Genomic DNA, 21,338 nt, shown 5'->3' on the forward strand with positions numbered 1-21,338 from the left:
TGAGCGCCCCAGGATTGTTCGACACCCCTCTGTTCGTCCGAACGAACACGGTGTACATGAGGCAGGGCGTGCCCCACTTTTATGCGATGGGAGAAGAGGCAATACCCACTGCTCGGATAGCAACAGCTCAGGAAGCACCAGGACATGACCAGAGGCGAGACAGAATTGAACAATCTGTGGAAAAGATGGCTGAGGAAAATAGACAGATGAGGGAAGAGATGATTCGTTTAGCGTCAGCAATGGAACAGGTATTGAAGGAGTCTGCGGAGCAGAGAATACTGACTCAGAGGCAAGCCGCTCTAGAAAGGACAGTCACTGAAATGGCAGAGGAGAATCAGCAATTGAAGGCAGAGGTGATCAAGCTGGCAGGAGTTGTGGAAAGGATGTTGAAGGGCTCTGCAGAGCAGGATATGATGCATCAGAGGCAGGCGGCCATGGAAGCTATCGTATCAGATCTCGGGGAGGAAAACTCCAAGATGCAAAAAGCAATGAACAGAATGTTAGCCAGTATGGATAACATCTTAGAAGAAATGACCTACCTGAGGAAGGAGCAAGCTGCAGGACCGAGTGGCCATGGTGGCCGGACTGATGAACCACATATCCAAGAAACCGGAGTAGCAGATGAGCAAGAGACAGCGGACGCCGAGGTGCCGGCAAGAGCCGAGGAGCCGGCGAAGGAAAATGAAACTGGAACGGAAGAGGACAACCCGAAGGAACAACCTGCACCACCTGCCCCACGAAGGAGCAGGCGACTTCGATAGACCCCCCCTACTGACCAAGTTAGTTTTTTTTTTAAGCTTTTTTAACTTTTCGTATTTTTGTTATGTTGTGGTATTCGGTTAGGTAGTATAATCTGTGTTTGCGAGCAAACCCCACTTCATAACACTTAGCCTATTCCATAGTCTAAGTGTGAGAAGTTAGGGTTTGTTTCTTGGTAGCATGTTTTCTGTGTTTCTTTTGTATATACGTGTTTCTTTGTTTAGTGGATTTTGTCCGGTGTTCAAACCTCTCCCACTTAGCCTATTCCATAGCCTAAGTGTGAGAAGTTTCTGTTTGAGTTGTTATTTTTGTTTGTTATTTTGTTGTCTGTGTGTCTACCATACTGGCCAGTACTTTTTTTTTCCACTTCACAGCCTTATCTGGGGCAGACACTTGTGAAGTAGGAGGGGGGACGTAATGGCCAGTATGATGTATATATGTGTGTTCTGTGTTTGTGCTCGTTTTGTGTTTTTTAGGTCTAGTTTTTTTTATGTTGTGTGCTGATTTGGGCTTAAAACTCAACCGTCCTGAGCTGGAGGTGAGGGGAATTGAGGGAGATAAGACAAGCTGGAAAACCGAAACCACTCTCCTTAGTACCTCCTGACCAGTATAGATGATGTGAGTATGAGAGAAAAGCCCACACTTAGAGCCAAACACGAAAGCCCTCTAAAATGTGAGTTATAAGCCTTAAAGTGGAACCACTTTCCACATACACTTAAAGAAAAGAGAGGCTGCCACAATTTGCCTAGGGTGAAGTGATCACGGGTAGCAAATACTGAAGGCAGTAGGAACCCCCCCCGTTCAAAAAAAAAAAAAAAAAAAAAAAAACCACCACTTTTAGAACCCTTTTTTCTTAACCTTTTATACCCAGATAAACACCCCTAGCCCCTGGGACTGTGTGTAAGGCATGAAACAAATGGAGCTTACTGGCCAGGAAGAAGTGTGAAAAAAGCAGAAACCAGCTGGGCAGGAAAGTTAGAAGAAAATCGACCAGGGAGACATTCCAGGTCCAAAAAAATGAAGGAATAAGGGTGGCGAAGCCACAAGAAGCCTACTAACCAGTTGGAAACTCAAGCCAGAAGCACCAGCTAAGAAAAGCAACTGATCAGAAGCCTGATGCACACAATCCCCCTTCATAAATTAAATAGAAGTTTTTGAACCTTAGAGCCTTAGGAACATCTACCCAAAACACTACAACCCAACAGCCCCGTTACAAGCCTTAAAGTCCTTCAGTAGCTGCACGTGAGATCTAAGTCCAAAGCAATTGTGGTTGAGCATGATGAGAGAATTCAGTCCTAACGTTCTTGGTGAGGTGCGAGTGACTGAGTGAACCTAGTGGTTGACCGAGAGTGTGGGCGATCTTGACAAGCAGATGTACTGACTGGGAGAGAAAGGGGGGGGCAGCAGAAGTTCAAGGCTGTCTAAGGTCGGATTGCACCTGATCCCGAGGGGAGGGATGGTTGAAAATGTAGCCCAATCTGTTAGTGTTTTATGTGTTTCTGTGTTTGTGTTTGTGTTTTCTTTCTTCTTCGTCGTTGTAGTCTAGAGTCCAGTTTTAGGTAGAGTCGGGCAGGGAAGTAACCAGGCTAGAATGCGACTTATTGCTTTTTGTTTGTTCTTCACGCTTGAGGGCAAGCATGTGGTAAGTGTGAGCAGTTTGATAAGTCGTATTCTAGGCCTCGGTTACTGGTCAGTATGACAGGTTTAAATGATTATATTTGCAAAGCAGTTGCTCAAAGTGTGCAGGATAAGTGTTCTGGCCAGTAGGGAAGTTCCGGAGTGTTCGGGTAGAAAAAGCGCCAGCATGGTCTCATACTGATCCGTATACGTGCTAAAACGGCTTGAGATGAAGAAGACGGATAGCTGGGACGGATTACCCACAATTAAGGGCAAAGAAGTCAAATTGCAGCGAGGATTTACCCTAAAATCAAGGGTAGCCTCCCTATAAAAGGTAGCCAAGTTGGAGAGAGAAGGAGCCTTGGAGAGACTTCAATTCACCATCATCTTTAGGTAGAGAGTTCTCTCGGTAATTTCAGTCTTTCAGCCGTGTCCCACTTCTTGCCTCGCCGAGCCATGATCACCTGACGTTCAGAATGTTCCCGAGTTCCAGTCATCGTCCGTTCCAGTTAGCTAGATCGTAGTTCCAGTCAGAGATTTTATCGCCCGGAGTGGCAAACAATCTTTAAATTGCTTTCGTAGTTTAATTAGTTCTCCGTCTTTACGTTGGATTTCTGTTACATTTTGGGATTTTGTTGTTTTGAAATGCTTGCTTTGGATATCCGAACGTGTTAATGCTATGAAGTTGATTTCCGTTTCGTTCATTGTAGTGTTCTTTTCTTTCCTTGTCTAGTTAGCTTAGATCTAAGATTTCTCGGTGTTTTAAGTGCTAAATCTCTAAATTCTGTTACGTAACAAATTTCTTTAGGATAGGTAAACAAGTACTATTTGATCTGGAAGTAGATCGTTGCATGCAAGGCTTCGTTTTATTTTCTGAATCGATCTTTCATGTTGACCAGCATGCAGAAGTCCAGTTTCAGCGTTTGATTTCAGATTTGATTTCTTAGTTTTAGATCTGTGTTCGCGAGTTGTTAATCTGCGTTTGCCGGGTTGGATCTGGAATTGTTATCTGAGTTTAATTTGTGTTGTTGGAGAAGATGATGTCTACATCCAGATTGGGGACCACCTTACTTTTATTTACTTTTGCTTTCTTTTGTCCTTCACCTCTGGTTGTACCTGCAGATCTGTCAGCCTAGTCACCACTACCTCCACTACACTCTGAATATTCTGTTTAGCCAAAAATAGAAATACCGTCCTTTCCAAACAATTTCTGTTACACCATGTCCCCTCATTTCCACGTACACAGTTGCATTCCATGATCTGCTCCCCCATCCTAGTCAGTAGGACGCCACCCTTTAATTACTCGCCTAGGTAGAAACTCAACCCGAGCGTGGTAGCTAACCAACCCTCCAAAACATCACCGCAGTAGTTTAAACGCACCATCTCTGTGGGATTCGACCCTTACCTCCACTATACTGATCAGTAGAAGTGGGTTGAGGAATCTTTGAAGACGAGGTCTAGGCTTAGTTAGGATCTTTATCCTGCCAGTAGGATATATCCTCACTTGAACGACACCTACGCACCACGTTACCTCTTCAGTCCTCAATATTTTGATTCCGAGAATCACATCAGCTAGACCCATATCTTTCATATCGAAATTTCTTTTCAACTTATTTTTTTGTCTCGTTAATAATGGCACTATTGCTGCCCATTATCAACATATCATCAACATACAGACACACAATAACAAACCCGTTATCTGTGTTTTTAATGTAAACACACTTATCACATTCATTAATAGTGAATCCATTTGCCAACATCACGTTGTCAAATTTCAAATGTCATTGTAACGGTGCTTGCTTCAACCCATATAATGACTTTACCAGTTTGCATACTTTACGCTCTTGTCCAGGCACAACAAACCCTTCGGGTTGTTCCATATATATTTCTTCTTCCAGATCACCATTCAGAAACGCAGTTTTCATATACATTTGGTGAATCTCAAGATTGTGCAAAGCAGCAATCGCAAGAAGCACCCGAATGGAAGTGATTCTCGTAACAGGTGAATAGGTATAAAAAAAAGTCATACCCTTCTTTCTGCTTAAAGCCTTGGACAACTAGGCGAGCTTTGTACTTATCTATAGTACCATCGGGCTTATATTTCATTTTCAGAATCCACTTGCACCCTAAAGCCTTACAGTCTTTAGGCAAGTCTACTAACACCCAAGTGTTATTTCTCATGATGGATTCAATTTCACTGTTAATAGCTTCTTGCCACCACGCTGTGTCTGGGCCAGACAAAGCTTCCGCCAATGACTTTGGTTCACCATCCAACATGAAAGTTATGAAGTCTGGACCAAAAGTTTTAGCAATTTTAACTCTTTTACCACGTCTTGGTTCTATATCCTCAGGACTTGACCTCGTCCTTTTTGGAGGATTAGAACTAGTGGATTCATCCATCATTCTTTCATTAGAACGATCCTCCCGCTTCTTGCTAGGGTACACATTCTCAAAGAATATAGCATTTCTTGACTCAATTGTTGTTCCTTCAGCCACGCCAGGCACAACTGACCTATGGACTAGGAAACGATATGCACTACTATTAAGTGCGTGGCCAATAAAGATGCAATCGACTGTTTTAGGGCCCATTGCAATTTGTTTCGGAGGAGGCACTTCTACCTTCGCTAAGCACCCCGACACTTTGAGGTATGAATCCGAAGGCTTCTTGCATTTCCACAACTCATAAGGAGTCACATCCCTATTTTTTAGTGGAATTTTGTTCAGGATATGATTCGCTGTTAACACAGCCTCCCCCCACATGTTCTGGGATAAACCAGAATTAATCAACAGAGCATTCATCATCTCTTTAAGTGTTCGATTTTTTCGTTCAGCAACTCCATTTGACTGGGGAGAATATGGAGCCGTTGTATGGTGAATTATACCACTTGCATGACATAATTCTGCAAACGGAGCTACATACTCACCACCTCTATCACTTCGAACACTTAATTCGACAATTAAGTTGATTTTCGGCTTCATTTTTGAAGTCTTTAAACGCTTCAATTGCCTCATCTTTACTTCTTCATAAGTAAAGGTAACAATACCTTGTGCAATCATCTATAAATGTGATGAAGTACTTTTTACCACCTCTAGTTTGCACAAATTTTAAATCACATATGTCTGTATGAATTAATTCTAGAGGTTTTGTGCTCAGTTCTACCGAGCAAAACAGTAGCTTGGTCATATTTGCTTAAACACAGACTTCACATTTCTTTTGTGAATTAAACTCGTGAACTTTTAGTAAATCAAGGTTCACTAATCTTTTTATAGCATTTAGATTTACATGTCCCAATCTATTATGCCATAAATCAGAGCTTTCAAGCAAATGAGAGGATGTGTCATCTTCCTTATTGCTTATTCCTTTTCCATGGTGAATGACCGTAACATTCAGCTCAAAAAGCCCATTTACTAGGTGACCTTCACCTATGAACTTTTCATATTTGGTCAATATAACATTTTCACACTCAAATTCTAGTGAAAATCAATGATTTACTAGAAGTGAGCATGACACCAAATTATTTCGGATGTCTGGGACATGCAGCACATCCCTAAGGGTAAGAACCTTTCCTTATCCTAATTTTAGGAACACATTACCCACACCAACCACCTTAGAAGAGGCTTGGTTTCCCATACATACTTTTCTACCTCCAATAGATTTGTAGGTAGAAAAAATGCTTCTCTCGGAGCACACATGACATGTGACACCAGTATCAACAAACCATTCATTTGGATTGTTACCATGGTTCACGTCGGAGACCATTGCGACCACCTCGTGATCTTTGTTGTTTATAACAAGTTCAAATAATTTTCTCAGTATTGTTTCCAACAATAAGTACACAATTATATTGAACCAAATGTGCATTGATATATTCATCAACCCATGCATCCCAATTACTACTACCAAATCTAAATTGGTCTTGCTTGTCAGATGACAAACGATAATCATCAATCTCAAGAGAATAGATCTCAAGTAATTAACCACTCCATAGCGCATCGACATGATTTTAGCAAGAGTACAATATCTCGTCTTGCGATTGTTGGAAATATTGTAGCCTTTTACACGGGAAAACTCTTGCTATTAGAAAAGAACTAAAAACTAGAAGGTAAATAAAACAAAGTAAGTGCAATAAAAAGAACAAGATGCAAACTATAGTCTTCTTCAATTTGAGTCGAGGTATCCCTCTCTCCGCAAGACAAGATACGCCCCGGCTAGTGCTCACGAATTGACGCAACGTCCCCAAAGATGAAACGACTTTCCTCCTACCAAGTTGAAGCACCTCAAACTCGTTGGCTCCGACAAACTTGAATTGGAGTCGAGAATCAGGCAATGCAATGCTCCTAATGATGCGAACTAGAATGCTTGAGAGCTAGAGAGAAGAGAGAATGATTTGTTGGTGTTTTCTTCCACTCTAAGTCAAGCCTATTTATAGGCTAGAGAAAGCACTTGAAAGACCTTGCAATCAAGTTATCTCTTTATGTATTTGAGGGTTACCTAAGATGAAAGGCCATAGGTCTTGGCCACATCAAAGGTCTCCACATTTTCCACATGTTTCTAATATAAGATATATAAATTATTGGAAAAACATTTTCACATTTATACCCTCTGATTTTTTAAAAATTAAATGTCCAACCTCATAGTATGACGCAATACCTGTGTCTATATATATAGGCTTCGTTTGATTGTAAAGAAATTATAGGAAAAAGGCTAGATAGTAGTATTAACTTTTTTATGTTTGATTGTCATGATACAACTAACTTATCCGAAAAAAAGTAAAAAGCCCGTTCAGATCCGGTATTTGGGAAAACACAAACCCACAAATTTGGTGGGTTTGTGAACTGTTGTCCCGTGATAACCGATTTTCCCCTTCTTTTTTCTCACTCTCTTTCTTCCTCACCTCTACACATCTCTCTATTCTTTCATAAACTTTGTCTTTAACGCCGGTCGTCGGACTTGGTTCGTCTACGTTCTCCGGTGTCGTTTGGAGTTTAGTTTCAGATTAACAATCTTACTTTTGTCAGTTTGTGGATTCATTTGGTTGAGTTTTCTTATTTTTGATTGATTTCTCTGATTGTTTTTGTTTGGCCACGTTCATTTCCCAAATTTGCTTCTTTCAGTTTTATTCATCTACAATATTTCGGCCAATTAATTATAAATTTGATTATTTACCAGTAAATAGTACTTCATGAATCAGTCATAACTAATACACCGTATAAATTAATTGATAAATTTGATTATTTAGCTCAGTTGATTAATACTACACATTTAATATTCCTAAAAACAATAAATAATAGGAGTATCAGTGTTGTCCTTAGCTTTGATAAATTTTTTAATTACATAACAATTGACCCAAATTAATTACTAGTATTAGCTAACTTATCACAAAATACATGGAGTATAATATTTGCATACAAATATATACGGATATTTTTGTCATTTTACATCCTGTAGTACTACTACTTTACCCACTATCTTATTAATTAATTAACAACATCATAAAAACACTATTTTTATACTATCTCACTTTCGATCCGAAAACACTCTTTCAAAGTTTACTACTTTTATTTGTTTCTTAACCATACAATCAAACGAGCCCATACAGTAAATGGTCCAGCCATATATACAATAAAATCTCCATAGAATAATATTGATAAATTAGTAACCTCATTAAAACTAATACTTTGCCTAACTTGAGATCAGTTCAAATCTTTTGGACACCCAATCATTTCAATAAGTAAGATATTTTTTTAAATCCTAGTTTATATTTAAGGTTTCCACAGAACTATAAATTAATTATTATAAAATTCCCAAATACAATATGTAGAACATTTCTAAGACAATTGATCAGTGAGTGGACTATACACCCTATAAGTTAGTCGTTATTTATTTTGTTTTATATTTTTTTTATTTTATAGTTTTCATAAAAATCAAAGCTCGATTTGTTTGTTTTTTTAACTTCAAATAAATGAATAAAACGACAAATCCAACTTAGATTTATGGAAATTGTAAAATTGAAACATGCGATAATATGTTAAAACAAATTACTATTAACTTGAACAATAATTTTTCAATTCGGCTCCAATAATTTTCCTATTAAAACAGCCGGATTTCGTTACCCGATTAGCGGATGGACAGATTTTTTTTTCCGAGCAACTATTAGCTCAACCAAAACAAAAAGGTATCAATTCTATAAACCAATTCAAAGAATTAAAAATGACATTAATAATTTGAAAAGGAAGGCAATAGAGCAAAAAAGAAACAAAAATTATCTGTTGATTCTGGAGAAATTCTGAAGTAATAGAAGAATACTGTTTATTGGGAACAGGAAATAGGCGAAATAGGAAACAACAATTTTCATTGACATATATTTTGGCTCTTCTTCAAAACACTCAAATATCTCCCACTAAAATCCATGCATGCATTTAAACCAATGAAACCGTCGTCAATAGCAATTTTATTTACGCCAATTTTAAAAATAATACACTCACTTAGCTTATCTTAATTCTTATAGCATTCTTTCTTATAATTATAAATAAAATAATTAATGAATTTGGTGCATTAATGTATCCTCATCTCTTAGTTAGTTGGGTCATCATTGCTCTTAGGCTTATTGCTTATTAAGCACCTCATTGATTTAAGCATCTTCTTAATTCACTCTTGCATTCGATTCAGCATCAAATTCTCTGGTAGTATAGCAACTTCTCCTTTGTTTACTTCTAAGCAAATCACAGTGTATTACAACTAATTCAATTTTTTTCTTACTTAATTCCTTTTCAGGTGATTTAATTTGTTGAATCATGTTGATAGTCAAGCTCAAGATCCCAGCCGTGATTCGTTTCGAGTGCTCCACCTGCGCCAGGTCTTTCAGCAGCCCGAAGGCGCTAGGAGGGCACGCGAGGATCCATATGGAGAAGAAAAACAAGAGGAATCATGAATCCATGGAGCTCCAAGGTGAAGAAAACGGTGAGAAAACCCTCATTCCTTGCCCGGTTTGCCACCAACCCTTCCCCACCCACAAGTCGTTGCACGGCCATATGAGGAAGCATCCCGACCGGGGCTGGAAGGGAATGAGGCCACCTACACCCCCAGAGGACGTTAGGGGCTCTCCTCAGCCACTTGACCACAAGGGAATCTCTCCTTCTCATGACCTCATATCTGTTGCCAAGGGTAAATCGGTCACGGGTGAGGATCCCTTGTTGGTCAATGGCACGAGGGGTGATTTTCATCATAAGATCCCAATCGTCGAATCACAAAATTCCTTTTCTTGTGAGATATGTGCCAAGTCCCACCATGGTGATGGATTTACACCATCTCGCTATATAGAACAATCTGAAGGGTTTGCTGGGATTTCTGGGCGGGCCAAAGATGAGGTGGCAAAAGTTGACCAGCCTAAAGCACCAGTCTTTGATTTTGACCTCAATGAGCTTCCAAAATGGGATTTCTAGAGGTATTTGTTTGATTTTTTTCTAGGCAGCATCTAAATGAAGGAAAAATGGAACTGATTTTTAATTTTACTTCTGCAGTATAATTCAGAGAAGCTGTTCAAATCTTTGGCTGGTCAAATTGAGGTTCATCTCAATTTGATGGGAAAAAGATGAGATTTTTATTAGGGTTTATCAGTTCTTGCTGTCTTATTTAATGATTTGGGCTTATTTGATAATTTTACAGTTTAAGTGCTTCTTCCCTCTTTCTGACTTTTAGTATATTAGTAGTAACCGCGTTTTTCATCATTAACAAAAAATATACTAATAATCTAACAAATATAAATAATGCATATGTTCATATGATTTTATTTGGGATTAAATGTTTTATATATTGGATGAGCTGAATTAACATTCTTTCAAAAATATCAACGAAGCATTATATGCCCTAATGTGAGATCTTAATTCGAAATGATCTTTATATGTTCTTATTTGAGGACATATGTATAATGAAATTGTATAACCTAAATACAATACCCAGCAATTGTAAGTTGCAACAAAGATATAATTTATGAGTCCAAAATCTCTACTAAATACACACGAGAAAATAGTTCAAATTCTAAAAAAAATTAGTGGCAAGGTTTTAATTTTGTTGAGGAATCTAATTAATATTCCTGTACATATTACGTTAATATGGACTTTCCTGAATATATAAAATCCAGTATAACATTCAATAATATCACCATGATATGATTAAGAGGGTATCTGGTAAGCTTATATAATAAGCTATCATAATCTCATATACATTTTCCAAAATTTAGTTTGATGATTGAATCAATAACAAGTAATAAAATTTGATTTTTTGAAATTAGTTTGATGATTAATCATAGTACGATATTAATTCTATTTATAAAACGCAGTTTGATGATTAAACTTATAGTAATATGTTAATTAATATCTACAGATACGCAAATTGCTTGAGGCTATTTGTTCACACGAATAAAAGGATGGTTTGACGTTAGAGAGAATGAAAATAACATTTTCCTAATTTCATTAGTATATATAAACAACATTTTTTTTAAATCAAAATAGCTTACTACGCCTTTGTTATTTATAATAAATTTATACTTCATTTCCATCTTTTAAAATTTTTATTAATTTTTCATCTTTAATTTATAATTTCTCCCTAACATAGTAACATTAAACTCAATTATGTAGTGAATAATAATTTTTCATCTTTAATTTTTTTTATTACCGAGTACGTAAATTGCTAAGTGGAAGGATGAATATTTATGTAGTGAATATTTACTAAGAGCATCCACAATAGCGCCTAGTGCACCGCCTAGCCGAGCGCCGGCGCTAGGCGGTGCGCTAGGCGATCTATTGCAACCGCCCAGCCATTTTCGGAATTAAAAACCGCCTAGCGCTCGGCGGTTCCGTGGCTCTAGGCGGTGCGCTGGGCGATCCGCTCGGCGCTATTGCAGCGCTCCGGATCGCCGAGCGGATTTTTTAATTTTTTTTATTTAATGTTTTTTTTGTGACACTCATTCTTGGTTGTTTCTCTTTTATAGAGACATCCGTGAATGTTTTATGTTCCACTTTCGATGTGGGACAAACTCAATCTTGGTTGTTTCTCTTTTATAGAGACATCTTTGAATGTTTTATGTTCCACTTTCGATGTGGGACAAACTCATTCTTGGTTGTTTCTCTTTTATAGAGACATCATTGAATGCTTTATGTGGATGTGGGACAAACTCATCCTTGGTTGTTTCTCTTTTATAGAGACATCATTGAATGTTTTATGTTCCACTTTCGATGTGGGACAAACTCATTAATTATGTAATTTTTTTTAATTAATGTACTTTTTAAATTTTATTAATATTTGTGAATTTTCTCATTTTTGTGGCGTAAATTTAATTCCGTATATTGTGTGATTGTTAATTATTTCATTTTGTATATATTTGTTAATAGTGATGCGGATAGTATTATTAATGTTTCCCGTATATGTCTCGTAAATTAAATTCCGTATATTGTGTGATTGTTAATTATTTCATTTTGTATATATTTGTTAATAGTGATGTGGATAGTATTATTAATGTTTCTCGTATATGTTTCGTAAATTAAATTCCGTATATTGTGTGATTGTTAATTATTTCATTTTTATATAATTGTTATTAGTGATGTGGCTATTGATGTGGCTAGGCTATGGCTGGGCTATTTATGATGTGGCAGGAGGATTTTTAGTGCTGATGATGTGGCAGTGGCTAGGCTATGACTGGGCTATTGCTGCGCTATTCCTATCGTGGATGGCCTAAGTACACAAGCTCATGTCAAAGTGGATTGGATGATTAATTTTATGATAAATAGTGTCAAGTGGACATCTGTTCGGTGGGTTGAATGCTTGATTTGTATATGTTACCTCCGTCCCTTAAAGTTTGTCCCATTCTTTCAATTTCGTCCGTCCCCTAAAATTTGTCTCATTTCACATTTTTGGTAGTGGACTCCATATTCCACTAACTCATTCATACTCACATTTTATTATAAAACTAATATATAAAAGTAAGACCCACAATCCATTAACTTTTTTAACTCACTTTCCATTACATTTCTTAAAACTCGTGTCGGGTCAAATATACCAATATGTGGGGGACGGAGGTAGTAGTTATTTTTAATATATCTTTCCAATTACATGCTTTCTTGAAATATTTAGAAAATAATTTTAAATGATAAGAGCATCCGCAGCGGTGCGTGCGTGCTTCCGTGCCAGCGGCGCGGCACCGCCTGCTCGTCGCTGGCTCGGCGCTGCTCGATGCATCGAGCACGTCCATGCCAGCGAGCAGCTGACGTGGCGCGTTCTGATTGGCCAACGACATTTCCGTTGGAAATTCATTTTTTTAAAAAACCGAAAATAATACAAAAAATTAAAAAAAAAATCAGATTCCAAAAAATATGGCCGTTTTTTACTGTTTTTTCTAGATTTTTTATATTTTTTTATTATTTTTTTATTCCCAAAATCATCTATAAATAAACACATATATCATCCATTTTTCACATCAAATCATCTCCCATTCATCTCTCATTCATATTTTTTCCATATTATGTAATTTTTAATTTTTAGGATTTTAATTATGTACTTTTAAATTTTTAGGATTTTAATTATGTAATTTTTAATTTTTTTGTAATTTGTAATATTATTCCGGATATTTTTAATGCATTTTAATTTTGTGAAAATATTTTTATTTAAATTGAGTAATAGAATGGTGGGACTCTTGAGCTTGTCCTTGCGGAAGAGCATATATGTGGGTGTTGTGGTTTTACCTAAGAGCAGAGAGTAAAAGTGGGTCCGGACCGACATCCGTGCTCGTTGACAAGAGCACGGACGTGGATGCTCTAAAAGAGATATCGAGTAAACTCCTCAAATGCTAGATAGCTAAAAACATGTACTAGCAAGCAACGAGTCACTTGACAGCGTGATAGGGTTTGCAGGAGAAGATTCACAATTCACAATTCACAAAAATATTAAATTCGCATAATTGTCAATTTCAATAATCATTGTTCACAGGTTGCATGCATTGAATTCAAATAACTCATGTAAAAAAAGTATAAGTACTCATATCATGAATTTTACGGTTTATAAATAATTATCATTAATTGACTCTCCAAAGAATAAACTTCTCCATGTGACCATTCTTCATACTTATATTTAGTACTTCTGATCTGTTCCAGAAATCAAAGTTTAATTATCGTGTGAAAAAAGCTTATAAAACTAGAAAATGACTTTATCTAGAAAAGAGACATAATTTTAGTTGAATTAAGATGAAAATTTCAAATTGTGTTGGGCCATATAAGGTATACATAGAGGTTGACTGGTCTTATCTGTTGAACTTTCACTTATTAAATTGATCTCATATATACTCCATTTGATTCTAGTTAACAAGAATATTATTTTAGAACACTATATAAAATAATATTGGATGTCCGTCCAATCTCATATTAGGAGTAAGTTAAATTATTTTTCATGTTTTAAGTCTATTACTAACTATAGTTAGTTAACATCTTATGACAAGAGTGATTTATTTTAATACATCATTTATTATTCATGGAATAAATTTCAAAAGACATAAAATATTTTATGAACACCTTTTGTGGATATTATCAATCAAAACTTTTAGGAACACAATTATGTACAAGATATTAACTACTACTGCCAAGATATTAATTTTGCTGGATTGATAAAAAATCACACCTATTGATAAGTCAAAATTGTGCATATTAAAAAATGGAAACTCAATGTAATCCACCGTCCGCCATTAATTGGCACACTTTGACCCAGTATGGATTTTAAAATATATAATGAAAAGTGGGTTGAAAAAGTTAATGGAATATGAGTCCTACTTTTTATATATAATTAAGAAATAGTAACAATCATCAAGATCTCTTCTTTAAATAAATAGCAACAAAAAAATTTCATCTTATTAGATCCGTTAAGTGTTATGCTACACCAGTGTTGTTAGTTTCAACTTTCAAGGCAAGGAAAATTTTTAACTAACAAATAGAACCTTTCACCATAGTTAATCAAATCATATCTAAGTTTTGAAATACCATTTTTACTTCTGCAGAAATCATATTTTAAGGGCAAAAACATACATAGACAATTTTAAAGTAATTTATAAAGGACAATTAATGAGTAAATTTAAATCATTTTTCTTTATAACAAATTTTATGAACATGCGTGAGAAATTTGAGCGAAGGCATTTGCCCCTTCTACAATAGGCTAGTTTTGTCCCTGTTAGCAAGGAACAGGCTAAATCACTCATAGTAATAACATGTTCCATTACTCAGTCTATAATGTAGACTCATTTGTTTTTCAACATAAATGATTATTAAACACTACATAAATTAAAAACAAATCACAATATGACAAAAAGAATTATTCTCATATATGGATAAAAATGCGTATAGTTTTACATATACAAATAACTCAAAACATACTTTATTGTAGCACTACAAGCTTTAATAATCTCCCACTTATTCTAAAAAATATGCTTTCAAAGCATACAATTCATTAACCTTTGTTCTTTAATTGAAAACAAGTTTGTGATATCTTTCCTATAATTATACAAAGTCATATTTCTTGCCTGAGATTGTGCCCCCGACCCCAAAGAAAAAATTCAATTCACAAGAAATATAGAGATGTTAAAACACACAAACTCAAATATATCTCTTAGTTATACTCTATACATTAAAATACTGTGTCTGAAACTTAGATCAAAGGATGTCAATGTCATCTTTGTTCTATCTAACCATAATTATTCTGCTTTATATTTTTACATACCAAGATGCACTTAAACCGTAACTATAAGAATTCATAATTACTTTTTTATTACTAACTTAGTACTTAATTGCTCACTATAATTACATAATAGCTCTTAGATATTCAAATGAAGGGTCTAGATCATCTGTCCCGAAATATCAATACGATAAAAAAAGTCAATAATGGTATTAAAGTCAATTACAACAAATTAATTGTAACTAACTTTTGAAAAATATCACATAACTTTAAAATGCATATAACTTTCTTGATTTAAATTATTTGTTCGCACAACATACATCAAATTAAAGATAATTTCATGAGGATTCTAACGAGATCTCATTGCATATGTTCCGATGTCAAAATTTGAAAAAAAAAATCAAAAATTTTCAATTTTTTGGTACAACAACAAATGTCAATATATGTAGAATGTCATTCTTAAAGCAATGTGTTGATATAAGCAATATGTTGACATTCTCAAAGCATTGTGTTGACATTCTCAAAGCATTGTGTTGATATTTTCAAAACACTATATTGATATTTTCATCCAAAACCCTAATTTGGTAGTTTTTTTTATCTATTTCGATTTAATTAATAAAAACAAAAATTACACGTGACAAATTTTAGACCACTAGATTTCTAAAATCCCATGGTCTTAAATTAATTGTAGTTAGCAACTAGAGAGTGAGTTAGCAATTGATCAATCTCACACACTCAAAACAATTTAATATTTGATTATTTACAAGATGAACAATATATGGATATCAGCTTCAAGTCACAAAATAAGTTTAAAGATAAAATAAAGATATTTAGTATACAAAAGGTTGACCAGAACTGAAATCAGACTGAAAAAAGTTAACATATTTTACATGGGAGAGACAAATCGATTCTTATTACACAGGAATGCAATGCAGCCTAACAGAACTATCTAATTCATGTACAAATACAATTGTAATTACAGTTTGCTAACTTGTGCTAAACCTTCTATTATGTATATACCTAATCATGTAGTATTAAAAAGTAGACACACACAAAACCAACAAGTACTTGACTTAATGAATATAGAGGCACTGTACAATATAAGACAGCATCAGCACATCACCAGATCACAGTTCCATGGACATCAGTATCTTATCATCGTCCGAAGTTGAAGAAGAAGCCTCCTCAACCACCTGCGGGGCAGGGAGATTCAAAACTATGGTGCAAATAATAATTCTTTAACTACGCCGATTGAGTGATATTACACTATTACACCACAAATGCAAAGGCGCTTGATGAGGCGACAAAACATTACCTAAATCACAACCTTTGAAATAAATTACTTCAATAGTTGCGAAAAAAACTAACCATCAACGATTGTTCTTAATCATCGCTTTACAGAGATGTGTACCTCTACAAAGGCTTGTTTAATATACTAGTAGGCCAGTGAAAGAGAAGACAAGTTTATCAATGAGAAAGGTCGAGAGAGTGTTATGTCTAGGGTTAGGAAAGGCGAGAAAAGATTAGCAGTGGTGTTAAACTTTAAAATTCTTATGGACAAGGGTACGTAGAACTAAAAAAGAAAGTATTCATACGATAGCTAACAAAATAATAATTTTAAAATTACAAATTTAGTGCATTGGGAGAGTAGGTACTCACTTCAAAACCAATCTTTTTGTACAGATCCTGGGCAGGATTGTTATCTGCATTCACGTGAACAAAAAGCTGCTTCATCCCTGTTTCATAAACCGGGACATAGGAGAAAAAATATTCATTTGTACACAAAGTTGGACGGGCAAATGGGATATGCTGTGTAAAAGTAAACAATAGAGAGCAATGATTATTCAAATTGACAATACAAAACCTGCCGTTGTGGCTACATCAGCAGCCAAGTATAACATGTTCGAAGCAATGCCCCGGCGGCGAGCAAACTTTGCCACACAAACATTAGCTATGTAAGCATATTTACAGGTATCTAAAGGCTCTTGGCCAGCCAGAAAAGCAGAAAGTTTCTTTGTTTTCTGCAGAGAAAAAATAAAACCGCTGTCTGAGGAATGGCCTTCTTACAAAGCAATCTTGCAAATACTGAAATATTAGTCCCCAGAAAATTTTAACGACAATATTGCATGAAAATGAGAAGCAGCAATGACATAGATACTTCATAGGTTACACAGTCCAAGGATCATTTCCACTTTCAAAAGCTAAATTACACAGATCATAATTGCTCTGTTGAGTATAAAAAAGTGCATCAGTTGACAGATGAAAGATTGTACCCCGAGATGTGTTTCCCCTTGCCTGAATTGCTTGATGCTTAGATCCAATGTTCCCACGATACTATTCAGGACTGTTCTTCTGACATTTTTATCTTCTTTCTTAATCTACAAATGTCAAGAAAAAAAGGTAAAAGTTAAGACTTTATACTTTCCAAGGTAACTGCAGTCAAGAAATACTCCAACTCTGATAATGTTTGGAGCATGCATGTATAACCAATTATAGGTTACACTTCATTAAACATGGTTATAGTATCCATAGGTCTATGAGATTTTTTGTTGCACCGACAATCTTTTGCAAACAAGATATTCAAATACTTCTTTTTCATTAATTCTTTACACATAATGCAGAACTTTGGAATAAATATCATCAAATAGGTCATAGGATGAATAATTCCCGAGCCTAACCAAAACTAACTGAAGGTGAATGATTTTATTCTTTTTCTAAATATTAAAACATAAAGAGAATAAATGAGATTCTGGGAAAAATATATCCAAAAAGTTATCCAAAACTGAAACAGCGCATCACAAGATCTAATAGTGTTGTTAAAATCTCTGCATAGTTCTACGTAGGCCCTGCCAAGACACTAGGGTGTCTTTTGCCACTTCCCGGGTTTTTTTTTCCGGTGCCATCCCCACCTAAGTAAGGGAGTATACTGCCTTTTGCAACATTGTGAACTAAAAAGAAATAAACTAGCACAATTATTAAAAAAACTCATGCAATGATTCAGATGACTTACTGCTACAAAACAGAAGCAGTTCAATGACTTCCCCTCTTGTCCATGACATCTTCGCTTCAAAGCATAAAATTCCTGCCAAGTTTAGAAAATATAGTATAAATTCCTCCCAAAAAAGGAAGTTGTAGAACAAGGCTCATGAAGAAGTCATAAAGTTAAATTGCGATTAGAAGTTATCGAGTTTATCCAGCACAAATCACCATAAACCAAGTTTCAAGAATGGAACTCTTCCCACTAAGAATCATATAGGCAAGTAAATTATTTCATAAAGCAACCTGATTGAATTTTAAAGACAACTACCTTTATTGATAAAATTATGAGACATGGTCCCATGGATCTATGACAGATGCACCCACATTGGGAACAACAAGAAAACAAGAATTTTCTCCTAGATAATGAAGAAAGAATATTAATGGTTTATAGGGGAAGGTTGATGTCTAAGCAGACTGATTGCACGACGTCCATTGATGTTCAATAAGTTCTTATAAACAAAATCAGGAATGCTACTTTACTCAGTCAGTGTTCAATATAACTGCTATAGGGCCAACTAGCCATACTGAAAAGTGAAAATTAGATGCTGGAATGATATACACTGAAGTGAATTTACTGGAACTCACCTCCTCAGCATACTTTCTTTTGTAACTATCAACATGCCTGAAACATCACATAATTATCTACCATCAGCTATTAGCACAGGGAAGCCTCCAACATAGCTTAACTAGAGATTATTGACCTCATATAAGAAAAGGGTTCCCAATGGGCTTCTGCTCGGAGCCATGCTGCTGTCTGCGATTATTAGTCAGACATGGAGACAAGAATTCTGAAGTGCTTTTAGAAAATAAATGAACCACATATAATGCATTGTGAGTTGTATTTACATGCATTTATTAGAATGAAAAAGAGAGAGCAAAACCAACCCAATATTCTTCGTCCAGTATAGCATCACGAGCAACAAAATGACCAAATTCTCGCCTTTGGGCCCCTGTACATTCGTGGTCGGTAAGCTGTGGTCGATCAAAGGAGAGCTCATGTAGCTTTGATATCTCATTCTTAGGAAGAGCCAAATTCTGTGTGATTTTTTCTTTATTACAGTGAACTTCAAGATTTTTCCATCGATAGTGCCGAGCAGGAAGAGGTTCCCTGAAATGTTTTTAGGTAGTCAGGGAAAAGAGCCGGAACAAAGATGACCCAAAAGGCACAAGTAAGTGTATTTTACCAAATAATTTTAAAGCAACTAAGTTTGATGTTCAAATTTTCATTTCGACCGTTTGCAATCAAAGATAAGTTAACTTCAACAGTTCAACCATGAGTAATCTGAATTGATGCTTCCGAAGAAACACAACATTCTTATGAGTAACAGTCTATATCTAATTTGGCAGGAAATTTTGATGGAGGGACGCATTCAACATGAATTTTAGTTTATACTTGCAAATGGTAGCAGCCATTTGTTTATCTTCAGCAGCAGTAACTTTTGAAGAACTGGGAAACAACAGTGCCATTATTACTAACAACCAACACACAGAGAAAAAAATGATTCGCACGTCATTTCTTGTAGATATGCTAGGACAAAATAGTATTCAAGGAAGTTAGAAGCTCTATCCAACTCATTTATCGAGCTATCTTAAGAACGTGATATGTTGGTTGGTTTTCAGAAAAATCTGATATCTGAATAATTTTCGATAACAACTAAACACTATTAACACGTAAATAAATTCCTGCAGTTCCTGTAATTTATAATAATACATGTGTTTTCTCGAAAATAGGATATCATTTCCTGTGCATCGTTGTAGCTAATATCTTGATGCATCAACATTGGACCATCCAATAACCAAAATTAAAACCGGACTTGGTCTTGAGAGTCATCAAGACCGAAAATACAAGCAATATGTTTTATTGATGCAACTAGAAAGAAACATTATTCCTTCACATCTCAACCCAACTAAGGGTCAATCCTCAGATTTTCCAGGTGGCTTTATCATGAACATTTCATTGATGGACTTCAATTCATACCTAGATAGGATGCCGTAAGTACATGTACTGAACAATCAACAATTATTAAATTCCTCAAATGTTTAAGTTATCCAAAGATCCCCTTCCTTTCTATCTTCTAAATGGTACCATAACAAAACCCATCGTTCTTTCACTCACGCGTGGCTCACCAATATTTCTTATCCAAATGATTCAAAGCAGTAGAAATCTGCACTTAATTCCAATAACGATACATTATGCAAATCACCAACTATGCCTGAGTCAGCAAATGTCCAGCAAAAGACAGGTGCTTATGTCCAATTTTACACCATACTGAAAGCAATGCATAAATGAAAAGCATTAAAGATTCATGAAAACAATTTAAGAAAAAACACACTAGTTTCCAATATCAGTTTTTTCAGTCAACTTTTCCAAAAATCAGTTTTTCACATAACTTTTCCAATATGAGTTTCTTTCCTTATTATCATAAAGAAGTTTTTCATTTAACAATTCTCCAAACTAACAAAAATAAAAATATATGTATCGTTCAACAATCACATAGAGGTCTAAAACTAATCACAACAAATTCAACAAGCGTAAATTTATTCAGCATTTTCCATTATACTATCAAGACAACACACACACGAATGAAGGAATGAGTGGATTTTCCCTCCAAATAGAAAATTGAGAAAAATACCCAGTAAATATTGCGACAACAAGCAGAGGCTGGTGTTTGGTTGAGGGATGAAATCCGAAACGGGTCGGACGGACTCTAAATTGCGGCAGGAAATTTCCGTTCAGCTCCATCATGTCGTGAGAAAAAGGAGACCTTTTTCTTTATCTGAAACGCATCATATCCATCAAATAGGAGTATTCAATTGCAAGAATTAGATAAGTGAAATGGGAATTTGGAGGAGGATTTGAATTGAAGGAGAATTTGGAAGTAGTGTTTGAAAAGAATCCCAGAAATGGAAAGAATTGAAGGTTGGGCAGCCGGATTTGCTGTACCCAAAATGGGTCCACAGATTAAAATCAACGACTTTGCGTCAAAGCAACCAACAAAATGGCCGCCGTTTCTGTGCTAAAGTCGCATTACTACAGCCTACACGACTCTACGCAAATTATTATTATTATTATTATTATTATTATTATTATTATTATTATTATTATTATTATTATTATTATTATTATTATTATTATTATTATTATTATTATTATTATTATTATTACTCCTGCTGCATAGGATACTCCATCAAGCAAAGTTTAGATCATCCACAT

General features: G+C 35.5%; 2 protein-coding genes across 2 annotated transcripts; one reads left to right on the forward strand and one right to left on the reverse strand.

Annotated features, from left to right (window-relative positions):
• The first annotated feature begins 9,171 nt into the window (after positions 1-9,171).
• On the forward strand, positions 9,172-9,819 carry LOC121752745 (zinc finger protein 13-like). Its single transcript, XM_042147842.1, has one exon. The coding sequence runs from the start codon at positions 9,172-9,174 to the stop codon at positions 9,817-9,819; it is 648 nt and encodes a 215-aa protein (XP_042003776.1).
• A 6,111-nt stretch (positions 9,820-15,930) lies between these two features.
• Positions 15,931-21,069, reverse strand: LOC121753061. The gene is made up of 9 exons (XM_042148217.1): positions 20,758-21,069; positions 19,010-19,232; positions 18,826-18,878; positions 18,710-18,746; positions 18,096-18,167; positions 17,359-17,463; positions 16,950-17,106; positions 16,745-16,821; positions 15,931-16,278 (listed from the first exon to the last, which is right to left on the reverse strand). Exons 1-9 carry the CDS (start codon positions 20,868-20,870, stop codon positions 16,213-16,215), a joined length of 903 nt encoding a protein of 300 aa, XP_042004151.1. The 5' UTR covers positions 20,871-21,069; the 3' UTR covers positions 15,931-16,212.
• Positions 21,070-21,338: the final 269 nt, after the last annotated feature.

Source organism: Salvia splendens, chromosome 10 (assembly GCF_004379255.2).
Source record: "Salvia splendens isolate huo1 chromosome 10, SspV2, whole genome shotgun sequence".
Lineage (NCBI taxonomy): Eukaryota > Viridiplantae > Streptophyta > Magnoliopsida > Lamiales > Lamiaceae > Salvia > Salvia splendens.